Source organism: Onychomys torridus, chromosome 8, assembly GCF_903995425.1.
Source record: "Onychomys torridus chromosome 8, mOncTor1.1, whole genome shotgun sequence".
Taxonomy (NCBI): domain Eukaryota; kingdom Metazoa; phylum Chordata; class Mammalia; order Rodentia; family Cricetidae; genus Onychomys; species Onychomys torridus.
In genome coordinates this window covers 32852418-32873487 of record NC_050450.1, presented here as the reverse complement: position 1 = coordinate 32873487, position 21070 = coordinate 32852418, and the positions used below count along the sequence as shown (strand labels likewise).

Genomic DNA, 21070 nt, shown 5'->3' with positions numbered 1-21070 from the left:
AAAACCCACTTCTTATTCCAAATGGACATCCAACATCACAGGGAGCTTGAGATGGGGCCCATTTATGTGTTCACATAATCCACTCTTCGCCTGCTCCTGACCAGGTAGCACAACCTCTTCCAATTTGGAAACCCCAGTCACTCAACTTACAACTTGGTTTTGAGTAAACATGCTTCAGAACTATTCATTCTGTGAAATTAACCAAACAACCTTAACTAAGGTTGATAATTTATAATTAAACAAACTGGCAGCATTTAAAAATGATGACCCACTTAAAACATTACTGACGGGGGCTGGAGAGATGGCTCGGCAGTTAGGAGCACCCGTTCTTGCAGGGGACCCAGGTTTGACTCCCAGCACACCACTGCCTGTAATTTCAATCCCAGGAGATCAGATGCCCTCTTCTGGCCTCCATGGGCACCAGGCATGCACAGCATGCACAGACATCCATGCAGACAAAATATGCATATACATAAAATAGAATTAAAAACCATGTTACTGATGAACCTACTAATTTATTATAGAGAGACAGTAGGACTGGGGAAGAACTGGGGGCCTGATCAAAGCAGTGACTTGGGGTACTGAGTTGCAGCGAGATCCGTATTTAAACAGAGCTAAGTGCTGCTCTCTGCCTGAGTGGGTGAAAACAAGGAAATGGAAGTGGTTGTGAACTTTCTGGCTTGGGTAATCAAGAAGATGGTTCTGCTATTGAAACAGTAAACACAAGAGGAAACGGAAGTTGGCCATGACGTCAAGGGGCTGAGTGCAGTGACTGGTGGTGGCAAGGCAGGTGTCCAGGATGTTCAAGTGAAGACATCTAGCAGGTGGTTAGGGATGCTTTCCCGGAAGATTACATACCAGCTAGAATACAGAGATAACAGACAGCCCCATGTGACCGAAAGGTACTCAGGATCTCTGGAACAGAGATCTAACCTTCACAAGGCAGCACAGCAACACAGGAGAGTGTGAACAGAGGATCCTGGCTCACAGTGGAAGAACACTAACCCCACACAAAGGAGGCAAAGGCAGTGGACAACGGTTACAGGTTTGCAGGTGAAACCATGAGAGATCACCCAAATAACCAAAGGCAAAAACGGACACAGATTCTGAGCAATATCAACACCAAAGGAGTCTGAATTCTGAGCACGGTGGTGCAAGACTATAAAGCTGAGGATTGAGAGGTCAAGGCCAACCTGGGCTACATAGCCAAGTAGCTACCTGTATATATCAAGATCCTGCCTGATGCAAAGAGAGGGAGGGAGGGGAGAGGGAAGGAGGGAAAGGAAAGAAAGAAGAGGAGGAGTTACAAGGTACAAAGGAGTAAGTTAGACAAAGAGGGGGTAGGGGGACACACTTGTCAGTTTTTACTGTCAACCTGACATAACTTAGATGGAACCTCAACTGAGGAACTGCCTGGATCCAGTTAGCCTGGGGCCAGGTCTGCGAGATAATCTTGACTGAAGGTTGATGTGGAAGGCCCAGCCCACTATGAGTGACACTGCCCCTGGGCAGGTGAGCCTGGGCTGTATGAGAAAGCTAGCTGAGCATAAGCCAGTGGGGCAAGGCAGCAGCAAGTGGTGCTCCTCCATGGTCTGAACTTCAGTTCCAGCCCTGACTAGCCTCAATGATAGACTGTGACTCAATGATGGACTGTGACCTGAAGAATAAGCCAAAATAAACATTTTCATCTCTCACATTGTTTTTGGTCAATGTTCTATCAGAGCATCAGAAAGCAAACCAGGGCAAAAAGGAAACACTTGCCCTGCGAGTAGGAGGACCTGATTCTCAAATCCCCCGACCAAGGGCAAAACAAAGAGCTGGGCACGGTGCATGCTTACAATAGCAGTTTGGGGAGACAGCAACAAGGAGACCCCAGGGTTCAGTGACCAGCCAGTCTATCCAATTACCCAGTCTGAGGCCACTGAGACCAAAAAACTTGAATATAGACAAGCTGCCTAGGGTTTCACAGAAAAGAACATCCTTATGTTACCATTTCACACTAACAATACAATGGCAGTAAAATTCCACAGGGTGTTGTAGTGGGTATGCCTCTGCCCATGACTTTGGGCTATCTGGCCTGACAGAGGCGGTGCTTCTTGCCTGCCTACTGACCTCTTAAAAGGGAGGGAGGAGGGGTTTGTGAGCTCTCTCTTGGATATGGAAGGTTTCCCGACACACACACAGTTTGGCAACCTGGTCAGGAGCTTTCCCCATCTTTCCCTGGGAGATGAAGAGGCGACAGCGTTGCTTCATTGTGTATCAGTGAGTCTGTTTTCCCCACAGAACCCCTTAATAAATTGATATATACAGACCATTGAGGCTCTCATGACAGGGTGTTTTGTCTGAGGAATGAAACTAGGTAATTAAACGCTCATAGAAAACCAACAAAAGCTATATAATTTTGAATCTTGATGAGAACAGGATTGATGATTATTTCAAATTGTGTCCTGCCTTTTGGGAAAAATGATTTTATAAAATTTTTGAAAGACTTCCTCTCCTCAGAAAGGAAGGAAGGAAGGAAAGAAGGGAGAGAGGGAGGGCAGGGAAAGTAATAAAAGCACTAACTAAGAAAGAAGGAACTAACTGTCTTGGGCAATAAACTATCTAAGCCCTGAGTAAACAGAAGACAGCGTGCTAACAGGACACAGGCCCACAGACTAGAAGAACAGGACGATGCTGGAATGGACCAGAGCAAACACAAAATTCACCACGGATAAGAGAGCTAAATTAACACACTGGCACTAGAGTTGTCTAGGAGAAATTATTCAACAACACACCGTGATCTGCATATGCAGGTAAAATCCAAACACAGCGAAGAGTTCAATGTAATAAAGAAACCACAACACAACTCCTTTTTTTTTCTTTCAGTTTTTCTGAGATGGGGGTCTCCTTAAGTAGCTTGGGCTGGCATCAAACTTGGGCTCCCCCTTCCTCAGTCCACCAAGTACTGGGATGCTGGGCATGTACCATCACACTCCGCTCCAAACGCTTAAGAGTGAAACTGACCCAAAACAGTCCTAACACCTGGGGGGGGGGGGGGCATTTAAGTAGAATCTTACAACTTGGCAGTCTAGAGAATGTGCCAACATTTAAAAAAAAAAAAGCATAAAACTATATTCCTGGGTGTGGCAGACACCTGTGTATCTGGTAAGGAGATCATTTGGGAGGTTGAGGGCAGACTGAGAAAGAGCTTTGACAGTGAAGCTAGGGATAGCCTGGACTAGATAGTATAACTATGTCTCAACCAAAAAATAAACATGAGCATGTGAGTACAGTAGTGAGGTTTCCACATAAACAATGAAGGCCAAGGCTTCTGAGCCTGGCCCACTATGCGGCATCTATCACAGAGAAAAGGGAAACGTTAAGTATTCATAGTGACTTCACCACAGACAATACCTAGAATTCTACAGGAGAAAATGAGAGCTACTCTGACTGTAACAAAGAACAGATGGGGGAACACTTTAACATACACCTTTTAATGTTCTGACTGCTGAACATAAATGCAACACATTTGAGAATTTTTACCATGTATTCGGTAAACGGAAGCACTAGATTACATAAGACTCTGACAACACTCTCCCCGCCACCAAACAATCAACAAAACACTGTGGCTGTGCTCACTCTACCATGGATGTACCTAATCGCAGTATTTGAGAAAGCTCAACTAAGCTGGGCAGTAGTGGCGCACACCTGTAATCCCAGCACTCAGGAGGCAGAGGCATGCAGATCTGAGTTAGAGGCCAGCCTGATCTACAAGGCAAGTTCCAGGACAGCCAAAGCTGTTATACAGAGAAAACCTGTCTTGAAAAACAACAACAAAAACACAAAGAAAGCTCAACTGAGCTGCTGAAGGTATAAACCAGAGTAGATTTCAATTGTATCAGAACCTATTCAATTTCTGAAATTAATGCTTCTATTTTTTTTTTGTTTGTTTAAAGATTTATTTATTTATTATGTATACAGAAGAGGGCGCCAGATCTCATTACAGATGGTTGTGAGCCACCATGTGGTGCTGGGAATTGAACTCAGGACCTCTGGAAGAGCAGTCAGTGCTCTTAACCTCTGAGCCATCTCTCCAGCCCAATGCTTCTATTTATTAGACAACTGTTTCACAATAACTTTCAAACATTTTAGAAATAATATATGATAAAAGCATTTTTTTAAAGCCACAGTGTGAAATACCAGATTAAGCTAAAAAAATCTAAGCCTAGTCTCTGTTCAACAGCTGACTGGCACCACTTTCCATAAACTGGTTAACATAGAAAGTCTAAGGCTGAACATTCATTCTAGTGTCTGCAACATAAAGGAAGCCCTCAGGTCACACATTTTCTCAGGGTAGTGTCATATGGGAAAGATGAGTTCACCAAACCTACCCTGCCTCACTTCTTCCCACAATGGCAGACATGATACACTCTCACAGGCTTCTAAGGGCTAAGTGTTGGAGCTCAGAAAACCCTTCTACAGATAAAATGTCATAAAGACAGGACAGCTGTCCACAATTTTATAAAAGATATACTTTGTTGCTTTAAAAATTTAATAACAAATTGTTTTGAAGTATAATAATGCACCGTTTAATCTATGTTTGGAGTCAGACAATAGAGATGGTAACTAAAAGCATGTCATTTGTTCCTAAGCTAAATGTTATTTTGAGTAAATTTCGTTTCATGCCTGAGTATCTTGACTTCCTTTAGCCTCAAAGCACACTAAGTGTAATTCTAGGATCTTTTTCCAAGGAAGAAAATACTACACTATAAAATTTCAGTTAATTGAGCCGGGCGGTAGTGCTGCACGCCTTTAATCCCAGCACTCGGGAGGCAGAGCCAGGCGGATCTCTGTGAGTTCGAGGCCAATCTGGTCTACAGAGTGAGTTCCAGAAAAGGCACAAAGCTACACAGGGAAACCCTGTCTCAAAAAATAATAATAATAATAATAATAATAATTCAGTTAATTGAAAGAAGTATTATATTTGCAAGTGATACAATGTTTTGACTCAAAAATAGTAAGAAAGGCTGAGGAGATGGCTCCCCAGTTAAAAGAACTGTCTCGGGATTGGGGATTGAGCTCAGTGGTAGAGCGCTTGCCTAGCAAGCGCAGGCCCTGGTTTTGATCCTCAGCTCAAAAAAAAAAAGAACCATCTCCTCTTCCAGGGGACCCTGGCTTGGTTCCCAGAACCTATATGGTTGCTTATAACCATCTGCAACTCCAGTTCCAAGAGATTCAACGCCCTCTTCTGGCCTGTGTTACACTTACATATAGGCAAACCTTTATACACATATATAAAAGAAAAAAAATTAATAAGAAATACTGCATTTTATAAAACTTACGTTGGCAATTACTATTTAACTCCAAATTAGAAGAGGCCAAATTCCAGGAAAAATATCTCTCATTATTTACATTTCATCATATTAAAAGCAAAAATGTTTACCCATGCCTTCCAATTTTATTCTAGAAAAAAATAAATCTTGCTCCCCTCTAGTTCTAGCAATTCCTATACCATGCTAAAACAAAAATATAAACAGTACATGGGAGGGTTTGGAGAGAGGAAGAAGAAAGGAGGAAATGATATCATTCCAGTATAATCAGAAGAAGTAATTTTTAACATATAAATGGATACGAACTCATCATAAAGCCAGAAAATGCATGCAGACACTTACCTACATAATGCATATTAAGAGCCAAATATTTATACTGGAAAAGAGGGTTGTTGTTGAGGCTACTTCTTTGGATCTGCTGGAAAAAGGAGCTAACATCCCATCTGTACAGGACATCCAGCAGCATGATGCTTGGTACCCTCAAGGCCACGTTCAACACTGCCTCCAGTTTCTCCTTTGCAGCCATGGTTTTGTTTTTGTTTTCTTGGGGCAGACCTAAAAGTCAGAAGCCACAATATGTAAAGAAAAGTCAACACAGACCACCTTTCGAGAGCCTCTCAAGAATCTAATGGGTTGTCCCAGAAAAATCTCTACTGTTTCCATATTTAAATTACATCAAAATGCTCTCACTTTCAGATATACCCCAACATGATTCAGACTAAACATTCACACTTCAAAACTTCAAGAAGCCACTACCTCCAAATTGCCTAACGTAGCAGCAAAAGCACTCCATGAGAATGCTCTAATTGGAAGAAAATACCCTCCCTATGTCTCAAAGAGGAAGGAAGATGTTAACATCTAAATGAAAAAGCCCAAAATACTAATGAAAGTGTGGCAGGTTCATTCAGTTCTCTGCATCTTACCCTTAGTGGTTCAGTCAAAACAGAAGCACTAAGTATTCCCTTTGTTCCTTTTCACAGTGCTGGAGAGCAAACCTATGGCCTTGTATCTGTGAGGCAAACCTATACCAAGTACCTATCCCAGCGGAATGGAGAACAGAAGATGTGGAGAACACTCAGGGAAGACACAAAAAAAAACACAACTGGCAACACTGTTTCCTTTTTCCACACTTATTTTGAATTCTCAGTCTCTCCTCGGAAAAGGCAAATGAGGCACACCCATTCATTGAGTGGCAGCAGACTTGCATGGCCGGGGGAGATGCCAAGCACTGAGTCGGTAAGGTCTTTGCTTACACAATGAGAAGCACAGAGAGAATGGAGATAAAAAAGAGGACAGGAAGGAACTGGAAAGCAGTTATCAGGATCTCAAAAGTCGATGAAACAGCTACAAAGTGATCCAAGGAATGTACACATGGCAACCCAAGTGGAGAACGGGGAGCTCAAGAGTAAGGAGAATTCTGGACTCTTGGCTCTGACGATATCCTTTTAAGAATTCTGCTGAGAAAGCTAAACACATTTCTAGCTTTGGCAGTAACTTCAGACATTACAGGAGAAATGAAAACATTTATTTTTTAAGGAGATTATAGTGACAGCTTGCTGTGCTACAGTTAAGTGTTTGTCAGTGTCCCATCGTCCCCTGAAACTGCTGTGAACTCCTAGCCCTGACACTTTGAACTCAAAGGAACTAGGCTTAGCACATCAGTCAGAGGTTTCTAATGAGCCTATGTCAATCATTCCCATAATGACAATGTTGTCACACATATACATTATGCTGCCGATAATGTTACCATTTGCTTAATAAATAAACTGTAATTCTGATTACTTTAAATGAGTAAGAGCTTTTAATCACGTTCCTAGACACAAAAATATACCGTGGGACTCAGACGTATCTCTGTCCTAAGAAGAAAACTATAAGGAAAAATAAAATCTCTATAACCAGCCATAACTGCAAACCACACTGTAGTTCTCAATCTCCCCCTAATGCTGTGACCCTTTAATACAGTTCCTCATGTTGTGGTGAGCCCATAACGACAAAATTATTTTGTTGCTACTTCATTAACTATAATTTTGCTATGTATACTGTTATGAATTGTAGTACAAATATCTGACATGCAGGACAGCATATCCAAGGGGGTCACGACCCACATGCTGAGAACCACTGACCTAAGGGAAGCTCTTGCTCCTACAGTCAACCCTGCATATCCACAGGTTCTGTATCTGTGCAGTCAGTAATCTCAGCTTGAAAATACTGAAATGTTCATTCTGAATATGGTCAGACCTTTTCTCAGCACTGTTCCCTAAGGGATATGGTATAAAAACTACCTGCCTAGTTCACAGACTGGAGATGGTCTGAACATGGCATGGGTGGAGTTGAGTAGGCTCAGCAAGCAGAGTGCTTGCTGCCAAGGCTGACAACCTGAGTTCAAGCCCCGGAAGCTACATGATCAAAGGAAAGCACCAACCCCCACAAGCTGTCCTAGGACCCACCCCAAGACCACTCCCCAAAGAAGAGGAACACAACTTAATAAAAGCATACAAGAGACTGTTCATAAGCTGTATGCCATTTATGAAAGGGAACTGAGCTCATGCGGGTTTGGGTACCTACAACCTAGAAGGGAACGGAAGAAGCACTATATAATGACATTATACTGGAAAAGTACCATTCCTGTAGTCTAGAATCCAGTGTAAACCATTACTGCCGTCTGTGTAACAAACAGAAGAGGGTATTTATGGTCAGTACTCATCTAATCTGGTGCCTTCCTCTGTGTTTAATGTTACTTATAAATTGATCGTATTTCCCATTTATTATAACTCTAAAAGAGAAAATTTAAACACATACTCCTATTGTGGAAATCTAGATCTGAATGTGGATTTAAAAAAAAAAAAGTGAGCCGGGCGGTGGTGGCGCATGCCTTTAGGCAGGCGAATATCTGTGAGTTCGAGGCCAGCCTGGGCTACCAAGTGAGTCCCAGGAAAAGCGCAAAAAGCTACACAGAGAAACCCTGTCTCGAAAAACAAAAACACAAAAAACAAACAAAAAAGTGCTGCCTAATGCTTCAGGGATAATCTATAAAACAAAAGAAATCCATTGGCCGAAAGGTCCACATTCCCTAAAAATTCCCACCTATAGCTCCTTTCTTACAAATATAACAACAAAGAAACTAACAAAAACAAACCTTGGGTCCCTACAGCTATCCGTTTAGAAGAATATCCAAGAAACAAAGATCAGCACAATTAACTCAAGAGCAAACATCTAAAGAAACTTCGAGTAGATAAAGTCAGCCCGCGTAAGAAGAAACCTATTACTTATTCAATGTTTCCTTCATTTCTGGACCTGTTGTAAGTCAGTAGTAAGATGTCACATAGAAGTACATGGGAAAAACATGTAAAACATGGAAGACCAACCCCATGTCTCAGAACTATATAATTCTGAACTTTTCTGAAGTGGGCATACATAGCAACATATGGGAACCATCATAAATAAAAATCAATGCTCTGCAGTCTAGCCCGACACACTAAACCAGTGGTTCCCAACCTTCCTAATGCTGCAACCCTTTATTACAGTACTCATGTTGTGGTGACCTCCAACCATAAAATTATTTTCGGCACTGTTTCATAGCTAATTTTGCTACTGTTATAAATCATAATGTAAATATTTTTGGGAAATAGAAGGCTGCCCAAGGGGCCGCACCCCACAGGTTGAGAAACACTCACTAAACCAACATCTAGCTAAAACTCAGAGATATTTGCCATGTTTCTAGAAACTTGAGATTATTTACACCTTCCAAACTGCTAGATTATAAGGACACAAGGCAAAAATACAGCCTCCTGGGCCAGCAAGATGGTTCAGAGTTTCAGACATTTTCAAACAAGCCTGAGGACCTGAGTTCAATCCCTGGGACTGGGCTGAAGGTGAGAACTGACTCTCAAGTTGTCCTCTGACCTCCATACTACCAGCACAGAGATATGCACACCTGCCCACACAGAGACACTAAATAAATAAAAGAAATTATATATCCTTAATGATTGGTTCAAACCTAATATATTTTCCTGGGTCTAGTGTCAAACAGGGCTAATGAGCATTTACAAAATTGGAGCTCACGATTCTCTTAAAACAGAAACACCACCAGCTGAGTGTGGTAGCACATACCTTTAATCCCAACACTTAGGAGGAAGAGGCAGGCAGATCTCCTTGAGTTCAAGGCCAGCCTAGTCTACAGAGTGAGTTTCAGGATAGCAAGAGATACAGAAAAACCAAAAAATAAAAAATAAAATAAAATAAAATAAAATAAAATAAAAAAAACAGGAACACCAAAACCAAACGGTTGGAAACACCCAAATACAAAAATATAAACTTTCTGCACTCTCTTCATACCTTTCCTGCAAGAGCCTAAAACTTTCTTGGGCTATGGAAAGAACTGGAAATGAATTCTCCTTCATGTTTCTGCAAGCATCATAACTAACAATGACTCAACCCTACTTTACACAGCACAGCAGCTAAAAAATGGAAATTTTCTTCCCAGAAACCAAAAACTTTTCTTCCCAGAAACAAAAAGGATGGTTCAATAAATGCTCACCCAAAACCAAACCCTAGCAGTTTCAAGAAATGCCTTTCCAACGCTTGGAAACAGCAACATCTTGTGTAAATTTATCATTGGATTTGTGGGTTAGGAAACACAGGGCATTCTTCATCTTCCTAAAACTGCCATATTTAGTTTTGAATAGGAAGAAATCAAATAAAGCGTCCTTAATATGTAATGGCTGAGCTCTGCTGAAAAACCATCTTAAATTTAAAAAAAAAAAAAGAAAGTGTGGTATTACAAAAAAAAATAAAATAAAGGAATCCCACAACTCCTTAACTCCCCTTTTAAAAAGACAACGCAAAAATAATAATACATAACTCAATGTAAAATTACTGATGATTTAAATTGATAATATAGGTAATTTAGGGCCGAAAGTTACACCTCTTTCCTCACCTGAAACCATCACCATTAACCTTCTTTCTTTGCCCTCAGCAATTACAGAAAAACTCTAAATCAACTAACACTGACGGTAAGCAGATGGGGGGGGGGGGAAGGCTGTCCATCTGTCGGGATGCTAAGACCTTAAAAAAAAAAAAAAAAAGCGAGAGGGCGAAGCCGGACCCTAAAATCCCAAGTAACGCCACCCAGAAAAGAGAACCAGGAAAGAGAAAGAACTTCCTTACATAAGCGTTGGCACACGTTTTAAATATAGCTAGTCCTCCCCACTCCCACTGTGCTGCTAGCTAACTTTGTATGTACTTGGTTTCCACAGAAACTACTAGCAATCCTGTGATTCCACATCATCTCCGAAACCACCTCGATGAGAGTCCACACTCAAGCGCAAGAGCGGTAGTCTAACGTAGGGGGTGAACAGAGGAAAAGAAAACAATGCTACCTCTGCCATTGGGCGCTCAGCCTGGGTCACGACTGCAGCACCGACAGCTCATCCTTTTGGGCCTGGTTCAAGATTCACAGAACTGCACACTCGGTATTTTAGAAAATACAGACACACACAGTCCCCTCCTTTCCTTTCAGACTAGTTTCCTGTTTACTGCAGACAGCGATGCAAAGCCATCCATTAATCTTTGATGCCTTCCCACTGCAAAGGCCCCTTCCCCCGCCCCAGCTCTCTCTCTCCCCCCCCCCCCCCCCCACGCATGCTTCTCTCAGATACATTTGAACTGTAGTAACCCCAAGCGAGCTCGCGGCAAGCAGGCAGCACAGCACAGCAGAAGCAGCAGCAGCCCCAAGGCTAAGGGATTACGTGGAGCAGAAACTCTGCCAGAGAGAGGCCCGGGTGCTCCCCTGTCTCGCCAAGGGTGCTGGCTCTGCCGCGCCACACACCGAAAGGCGTGCTTAGAAGAGTCAAGCCAAGTTCCTAACCCCCAGATAGAATGGGGAGCCCATTCCACAAGAGAGAGCACGAGTCCTAAGGTGGGAAAGCAGAGCTGGAGAGGGGGAACCCAGGGATGGCAAGCGGGAAAAGGAACCAGGACACAGTAAGGGAGGGATGAGCAGCTCGTGACAGTGAAGAGTCTGACACACTGCCCGCTGAGCCAGGGGTCCCCCTACTCAATGGACTTATGTAGCACGTATTTCTGAACCCCGCAACCACACACCGCCTGCACACGGTTAGGCTGAGTTTAGGGACTGCGAGCAGGGGAGACGCCAGGAAAGAGGGAGGGAAGCTCGGAAGCAAAGTGGACCAAAAAAAAGCAAAAGAAGGGAAGTTGGAAACGCAAACCTGAGCAAAGGAGCCCGGACTGGGCACCTCTGCGAGAGAGACCGGGAAAGGCCTTGCAACCGGGGTACTGGATGGAAAGAAGAGAGGAGTGAGCCCGAGTGAGGGCATCTCAGGAATGTGAGGGTTCTCTCCCTCTCCGGGCGCGGGAGAGGAGGGATGATGGGGAGGAGGCAGCCGAGGCCCCGAGACCTAGTACCGGGCTCTACGAGGAGGTAACAGGAGACCGATCGCTGCTCGCGGGTGGGCGGGAGGGCGCGGTGCGGAGGGGGACCAGGCCCCGGCCAAGATCCGGAGGAGGAGGAGGAGGAGGAGGAGGGGGGCGCGGCGGGAGGAGCGAGGAGGGGGGGGGGGAAGCGCAGTGGGCGGCAGGCCTGCGGGATGCTCTGAGCTGACCGCAGTCACCTGGAGCCGCAGCCTCCCTGCCTGCGGGGCGGCACTGGGGATGGCGGTGTCCGCTGCTGCCCGGTTCCGTCGCCCGCCCCTCCGGTGAGATCTTCGGCTGCGACGGCGGGGGGCCCGGTATGCGCGGCTCACAGCGGCGGCTCTCCCGCGTCCGGCCTCGGCTGCGGCGTCTCGGGAGGCGGAGGCGGCGGCAGCGGCCCGAGCCGAGAGGTCACCATCCTCCGCGGCGACAAAGGCGCTCCCGGGCCGAGCGCCAGCACCAGCGCCCGGCGGCCGCCATGGCCTGGTCCCCGCGCTCCGGCTCCGCCCCCCGCGCTCTGCGGCGACCGCCGGCTCGCGCGCTCTGCGCCTGCGCGCGAGCTTGCCATCGCCCGGCCCCCGTGCGCCCACGCTCACTCACAATCGCTCGCGGCGGGATCTTCTGGCACCGCCTCCGGTGAGTGGGCCCCAGACGCCGGCTTCTCTCCGGTGCCGGCCGGGGAGACTATGCCGAGGCCGGGTGAGGCTACACCCGGACCAGCACTGTGACCCCAGCCATTCTGACACGTGTTCGCGCTCACACCGCCGACACCACGAGCCGCACGCGCCCGCGCCCGCGCCCACACCCACACTCACCCGCTGGGACCACGTGGGACAATGTGAAAGGCTGGTCCTCGTCGCGTGCAAACGCTAGAGCAATTTTTAACTCCCTCCTTGACTGGACTGAGGCTGTCGCCTCCAGGGCATCAGGGACTACATACCGTAAAAGGTTGGAAGCTGGATGAGTGAATGATTTGGAGTTGCTCCCAAAGACTATTCTGACTACTTGGTTTGGTGCAAATAATTAACTACCGCATGAAAATGATGTTAATGGGTTTGTTGTTCCTTTTGGTTCAAAGTTCAAAACACTTTACTGTGCACACACCCTCTTCCCGACCTCCAGGAGTCCCCTTTGTTCTGCTCTAGTACTGTGACACATTCCTACCTTATTTTAAATGTCAAAGCTTTTAGTGCAGGAACTGCTCCCATAGCGTAAGGCCCCAGGCTTGCTGTATTACTCACCCCAGGACTGTAGCTGGACTTTGCAGGGCTCTATTACTACGTTCATCTATATTACCTTGCCTCGCCATTAACCTGCAATTTGCTCTGCTTTTTCTTGCGTTTGATTTAGTCCCTAGAGAACCAGTTGCCACTAGAAACTAGTGTGGCCCTTCATTAGGCAATGCCTAGGTAACAGAAGATGAACACCTCGTAATTTGTAAGGTGCTGTCACCATGCCGGCTCATTCTGAACTTGCCAACAGGCTCCACCTTATGCCTGTACAAGACAAAATAAGTATTCTTGATGTTTGTGTCCACTGCTTAAGACACACACACACACACACACACACACACACACACACACACACGATTCTGAACCTCTGGGTCTCCCTTGCTACAAATGTAAACAGAACCTCTACATTTAAGCATCTCAGAGCTGGAGAGATGGCTCAGCTGTTAAGAGCACTTTCTGTTCTCCAGAGAACAACACCCACTTACTCACCCCCACCAGTGGGTTCATTTCCCAGCATCCAGGTGGCAGCCCTGGGTATAACAACAGTCCCAGGGGATCTGATGCCCTCTTCTGGTCTCCATGGGCACTGCAAACACGTGTTGCACAGACACACAGGCAGATAAAACATCCATAACATAAGTAATATGTAAACAATGCCATCTTGGGAGACATCAGTAAACTTCACAGGAACATATCTTCCCTTCTGTTGTGTCTTAGCTTATTCTCCTGTGGCTGTGATAAAACCCAGGCAGAATTCATGGGAGAATGGATTCATTTCAGCTTGCTGTTTAGTGTACAGTCCATTATGGAGGAAGTTAAGGCAGCAGGAACTTGCAACATTTTGTCACTTTGCATTTCTGGTCAAGAAGCAGAGAGGGATGCATGCTAGTTAGTGCTCAGTGTCTGGCTTTCCTCGCTCTTATGCGGTCCAGGATACCTTACTCAAGGAATGGTATCCCAATAATCAAGATAACGCCATCCACAGGCATGTTCCCATGTGACTCTAGTTTTGTCAAATCAATAATTAACAGTAACTGTCACATATACTGATGTCATGGCATGGTTTAGACATTTCTGGGAATTCTGTTCATAACTCCTTATAACCACTTTTGTTCAGGTTCCTTACACCACTCTGGAATAAACATTAAACCTGTCACATCACAGAGCAGTGAGTGGGTTCGTGAGTCTTTGCCTATATCCTACTAAGTAAGAAACTGCACTGGCTAATGGTTGCAATAGGAAGCTGCCTATGCTTTCACTCTCAAAGTTCTACTACTGGCTGAGTCAAGAAAACATGAGGCCAAAAACACGTAACAAAGAAGTCAAAATGCATAGAACATTAATTTGGATCAGTTGCCTTGATTCTCCTCAGATAAACTGCAGAATCTTGACAATACTGTTTCATTAGATTTGGGCTTTGCCTAAGTGGAAGGGAGGCCTGCCTCAACCCTTGCCTTTCTTTGTCTTTTTAAAGAGAAAGGAAATGGCTTCAAGGCTTACGAACCTCACATGACTTCGCTGGACGTGTAAAGGCAAGGACAAGTCACATGTCCTTTTACCTTTGAGTTTTACAGGAGTGGCCTGTAAATGCTGAAGTTCAAAAGAGCTCGTGAAGAAAATTACTCTGGTAATGAAAGGGTTACTGCAGGAACCTTGCTGCTAATCCAGTTTGGGGAGGCTCCAGAAGCTGGTAAGTAAATCAAACTGAAAAGAAAAGCCCAAAGGAAAAAAAAAGAACCCAACTGGGATTGAAGAGAAGGTCACAAGTAAAAGAGAAGGGTCACAATGTAAGTACTTCCTGGAAAGAGACACTCAGCCACCCAAAGCAGGAAAAACCAGGAACTACATTTACTGGAACAGACTTAAGGAAATGCTAGAATGCTACAGCTTCATCATAAAACGAACAAGCCTGGGAGCTGAAAGGGAAAAGGTGATGGATTATGACTGGAGACTGACAAAACATGCAGGGATCTAAAGTTATCTTCCTTTCTTCATAAATACATCCCACGGCCAGGCGAAAGTCAGTGCAGTGTTCCAAGCTGGGCATGTTTGCTGCAGGTCTAGTCATTCTGAATGACTACCTCCCAAATTCCTTATAAAGCCAACTGTCGCCAACAACCAAATCGAAGTAGGCTCCTGTGGTAAATCTGCATGTAACTGATGGCCAGTTCAGTAGGCCCTGCCTTCTCAGGCCAGAGTTGTGATTCCAGCATAGATTTCACATGATTAAATCAAGCTCCAAAGACCTTGAGTAGCCAACACTGAGAAATTAAGGGGGAGGAGAATTTTCACATGTTCATTTATTTTATGCTATTTTTTCTGAGTATCCAGAAATTTTTTTCTATCCAGTTAAAAATATTAGACAGTCAACATTGAGAATTTGAGGGGGCCGGGAAGACAGTTCAGTGAGTAAGAGGCTTGTTCTGCAAGCATAAGGATCTGAATTTGAATTCTCCAGCACCCACATAAAAAGCCAGGCCTAGCTGAACATGGATACCTGTATCCTAGCATTGAGGGGCCGAGAGAGGTAAATCCCAAGAGCTTGCTGCTCACCCAACCTGTACAAATGGCTAGCTTCTAATTAAATGAAAGACCCTGTCTCAGCAATAAGGCTGAGAGATAGAGGAGGAACTCCTGACAACCTTCTTTGATGTCTGCGTGCTCACTCCCATGTACTCAGACAAGCATACTCACATGAACACACATATTATACACACACACACACACACACACACACACACAGAGTCACTCAATAATCAACTGTCTAAATGAGAAGAGTCTACAGGAATTCCATTCCACCTAACTATCCTCATGGCTTCATTCTGAAAGTTAATTCTATAAAGAAAATGATATGTCATTAGGCAATGTAGTCCACTAACAGGAGTGTGGTGGTGTGAATGAGAGCACCCTCCCCCAGTAGGCTCATAGACTTGAATGCTTGGTCACCAGGGAGTGGCACTATTTGAAAGGGTCAGGAGGTGTGGCCCTGTTGAAAAAAGTGTGTCAGTGGGGTTGGGCTTTAGGATTTCAAAAGCCTATATGAGGCCCAGTGTCTTCTCTCTGCCCAAGAATCAAAATATAAAACTCTCAGCTACTGCTCCAGGATCTGCCTGTGTGCCGCCATGCTCCCTGCCATAATGCAAATGGACTAACCCTCTAAAACTATAAGCCAGCCCCAAGTTAAATGTTTCATTTCTAGAGTTGCCTTGGTCATGGTGTCTCTTTACAGCAAGAGAACACTGACTAAGACAGGGAGATTATTTTCTTCTTTCTTATATATGTAACAGCTGGATTCACTCACAATTGAATCTACGTAAATGCTCTCATTCAGTGCTTTTTAAAAAATTATTCTGAGTTGTACAGCCATCACCACAATCAGTTTTAGATTAGTTGTAACCTCGGGAGGTGCATCATTAATAGTCACTCTAAGGCCTTCTCCCCAGCTCTGAGCAATCACGGATTCTCTGTCATCACCTATTCTCTGCATCACCCAGCAGTGGTATCATGTGCTACATAATGGGAGAAGTATTTGGTGGGGACACAGGTCTGGCTTATTTCATTTAGCACAGTATTTTCAAAGGAACGAGGGGGGCAGAAATTGTCCTCTCCAAATATGAGCCCCCTAGTTAATTATCCAATACCAAGTGGTCGGCCCTGAAGACATATACATACAAACAACACTACATGGAATCATCAGGTTGCATTTATATCTTAATGCACTAGTGTGTATGTAACAATAACAAAAAAGAAGCCATGAATTTGAGGGAGAGGGGACATGAGTGGAGTTGGAAGGAAGAAAGGGAAGTAGGTAAACGATGGTCAGTGAATCTAGCCTACTTGGAAGATTCTATGCCAAATAGGTAAATAGGGATTGCACATGAGGAATAGCACCTGGGATTTTTCACTGGCCCAGACATGTGTGCTCGTGTATACCTGAACACACAACTAAATCCACGCATGCACAGACACACACAAAATGAAATTATAACACCCCATTAACAGAGATGTAGACACATAGTTGGTAGTATGTAAGTGTATTTCATATTTAATTGGGAAAGCAATAAATCTTGCATTATTTTAATACCAAAACAAGCTTAAGTCTCTTTTATGGAACTAATCTGAGACTCCAGAAGAAAACAGCAGAAAAATAAGGTAAGTTTGATGGTTGCTAGTGTGTGTGTGTGTGTGTGTGTGTGTGTGTGTGTGTGTGTTGATTTTGTTGTTTATTTTGGATTTGACAGAGTTTCCTGAAAATTTCCCACCAACATTTCATTTGTGGAAGATTTGAGAGAATATTCTGATGACTACCTGTATACACATTGTCTAGACTCAGTAATTGTCAATATCATAGTATGTACCTGATCTCTCTCTGTGTGCCACTGATCTATATGAGGGTAGGCTGCAGATATCAACACCACCACCCTTAAGTACTCTAAGCCTGCCACTACTACTTTATTCAAAATTACTGATTGCCATTGGCTCAGCTAAGAAAAGGAAAGATACGCTAGGCAGTGGTGGCTCATGCCTTTAATCCCAGCACTTGGGAGGCAGGGGCAGGCGGATCTCTGTGAGTTCAAGGCCAGCCTGGGCTACAGAGTGAGTGCCAGGAGAGGCTCCAAAGCTACACAGAGAAACCTTGTGTCAAAAATAGATAGATGATAGATAGATAGTTAAAGAAAGAAAAGGAAAGGTACTTCTAATTCTACTATCCAGCCAATAGATTGCCCCAATTATCTCCAAAATGTCAGCACTTTTTCCAGTGAGGGTCCCATCAAGTTGAACCCACTATTTTTGGTTCTTCCAAAAGACAAGCTGGATTTACTTTTTCCTTCCTTTTTTTTTTTTTTTTTTTTTTTTTTTTTTTTTTTTTTTTTTCACTTTTCCTGGAACTCACTTGGTAGCCCAGGCTGGCCCTCGAATTCACAAAGATCCACCTGGCTCTGCCTCCCGAGTGCTGGGATTAAAGGCATGAGCCACCACCGCCCAGCTACTTTTTCCTTCTTAACAAAGCTATTGACTTACTTACTTTTTTTGTTGTTTGTTTGTTTTGAGACAGGGTTTATCTGTGTACTTTTGGTGCCTGTCCTGGATCTCACTCTATAGACCAGGCTGGCCTCGAACTCACAGAGATCCACTTGGCTCTACCTCCCGAGTGCTGGGCTTAAAGGCATGTGCCACCACCGCCTGGCTTGACTTACTGTGCTGGAGATAAAATATAAAATAAAATAAAATAACCATAACCTTGTACATGCTAAGCAGGTAGTCCACCACCGAGCTGAATTCCAACTCCTTGACTCTCAGCCTGGCTTTTAATCAACCTGAACATTTGTGACAATCTTAAATTTCTAATGGCAGTAGAAAAAAATGTTTTTATTGTTGCTTTCTAACCTAAACTTAGCTGGTGTACCCCTATCTGCCCAGCTGTTCTCTCTGTGTTTGTTCTGATTCCATCTGCAGTAGGGGGTGGTACGAACTTGTGTGTCACTTTCCAGGCATGATTAACCAGACAGGATGGAGACGGATGGTCCTGGTCATGTGTTAGATGCTTCCCTACTTGTATCCTTCTTTCTCTTATTCCAGTACCACCTTAAACTAGACTAGCTGTGTGGCCTGCTGGCCATTTGCCATGGATAGAAGGATTGAGATAATATTTATCTTTGTTCTTAATGAACAATTCAAGGATCATGACCCATGAGGATAATCAGAGTGGAGGTAATAAACATTAGGGCTTTTGATTGATTGAACTGTTGGGAGGGAAAACTTCCTATTGAGCTTGAGAAAGGAAGCCTGGACAGATGTTCCTCTTCTTCCAATGGGGTTGTGTCCTGATACACTCTGAATTGAAAATGTTGTAGTTCAAAGTCTGTTTAATACACTTGACCTGCCAATCACCCTAGCCTAGCAACACAGTGCACTGCAGTGTTGGTTGTTCAAGCTAGAGAGGGTGGGGCTGAGCAGGTGCCCAGCTACATGAAAGCATCATGTGACACACTACTAGCTCAAGAAAAAATAAAAGTTAAAAACTAGCCCGGCATGGTGGTGCACAACTTTAATCCCAGCACTCTGGAGGTAGACGTAGAGGCAGGAGCATCTCTGTAATTTGAGGCCAGTCTGGTCTACATAGCGAGTTCCAGGACAGACAGGGATACATAGACCATGTCCCAAACAAAGTTAAAAACTAGAGCCATGGTTTCTATTTATAACTGCTACCACACCCTTGTAAAGTAAAATTTTAAAGAGCTAGCCATGGTGATGCATGCATGCCAGCCCTGTACCTAGACGGTAGAGGCAGGAGGATTAGGAGTTCAAAATCATACTCAGCTATAAGGCAAATTCTAATTCAGGCTGAACTACATGAAACCCTGCCTCAAATGAAAGTACCCTGACAGGGAACTGGAGATATGGCTTGGTGGTAAAGAGCACATAAGGCTCTTGTAGATGACTCCAGTTCGGTTCCCAGGACCCACTTTAGACAGCTCACAACTTTCTTCATGGAGACTCAACACCTCTGGCCTCTGGGATTACCTGCACACATGAGCACATACCCACAAAGATGCACAGGCATGTGTGTGCACACATACGCACATTAAAATAAATGAGTAAAAATCTTAACACAAAACAACCACACACATGACACCATTGTAACTCAGAGATTGCCTCTAATACTGAGACATAAAATTAACCAAGACCAAGTCTCAGGGTATGAGACCTAGCTAAGCCTGTGTAACAACATGCCTATACCCGACTCTCCTACTGAATTTGCCAATAAAGTACCCTGTATGCTTATGCCAATCTAGGTAGGACCCCCTGTTTTATGCAGCTAAGAGTCCTGAGCTGTTTGACCTTCCAATTTGACACTCACTTTTGAATATGATGTGTGTTAAGACAAAGGAGCAACACCATACCACATAGGAAAGAGTAATAGCTTCTGGTGTCTGGGGGCCTGTACAATAGAGGTAAATAGACTGGCAGAGGGACCCAGCAGTAAGAAACTGGAGGTAAAAATCTAGGTGACATGTGGCGATTTTCGACAGCTGAATCCTCCCACATCACAGCTACTAGTGTTAAGAATCATCAGACAATCCACAGAGAGCCTCCCACTTCTTGCCACGGTTGATTAGTTATTTTTTTAAAAAAGACACCCATTGAGCTGTCAAGAACAGTTCCAATTTTATGAAATATCTACTGTGTATTATGTGTCCTACAGTGTAGAGGTAAGCTGAGGGCCTGGCCTCTCTCAATCAATGCATGGAAATTGACAAAACAATGAGAGATTCAGTGACCTTATGGGCTCTCTTTTACCAAGGAGGTGACTTTAAGCTGTGTATCTACATATCCTTTTCAATCAATTGCTATTTTTTAAAAAAAATGATGTTAACCAAGAAAGAGCCAAGGTTAGCTACTTGCTGGATTTAAAGAGCTTGAAAGCCGCTCATTCCATGGAGTCTGATACATAAACTGATATGCATACAAAGAGATATGCAGATAGAGAGGGAGCAGAAACCAGCTAGGGATCTTCACAGACAGAAATAACTTTTGCCTTTTATTTCCCCTTTTGAGAGAGGGTCTTACTGTTTATCCCTGGTTGGCCTGGAAACCAATAGAGGTTGGTTTTGGAATAGAGATTGAGGCATTTAATTAACATTTCAACTTATGCAATATATTCTAATTACCAAACCAAGACTGGGTTTATATCTTAAAGTCTATCTAGGCTTTGGTCCCTTTCCGTTTCCTTTGCCTTGTCCCAATAATTAAATAACCCCAAACCAGTGTCTAATAGTTATTCATGGGAGTCTAGGGTCCTGTAGCTGACTGCTGGGTAACAAAATAGGTTCCCAGGGCAATCCATCCATCAGGAGGACTAGGGTTGATGGTCGAATACTGTCTTTTATATTACCTTTGCATCTGTGTGACCAATAAAGCTGAGGATGGCTTAAAGGAAAGCCTTACTTATTTTGGTTCATCATCTCAAAGGTGTTGATGCATCAGAGGTGAGGAGGTATAGAAGAACACAGTGATGTCATTCACTGTGAGCCAGAAAACACAGAGGAAAAAAAAAAAATAAAGGCATGCAACAAGAAGCCAAGGAAAGTTATA

The 21070-nt window shown here is 44.1% G+C and overlaps 1 protein-coding gene across 2 annotated transcripts in view; it reads right to left on the bottom strand.

The window, feature by feature from the left end:
- Positions 1-12290, bottom strand: part of Rnf145 (ring finger protein 145) — a 46328-nt gene extending 34038 nt beyond the window's left edge. Inside the window, exons 1-2 of one of the 2 annotated variants that reach the window (XM_036196726.1) lie at positions 11942-12290; positions 5655-5867 (exon numbers count right to left, since the gene is read on the bottom strand). In XM_036196726.1, coding sequence (XP_036052619.1) covers positions 5655-5838 — 184 coding nt within the window. In that variant the 5' untranslated portion in view covers positions 5839-5867; positions 11942-12290. Of the gene's footprint in view, positions 1-5654; positions 5868-11539; positions 11758-11941 lie in introns of those variants that run through there. The other variant, XM_036196727.1, reaches the window with a different exon arrangement.
- Between the last annotated feature and the right edge of the window lie 8780 nt (positions 12291-21070).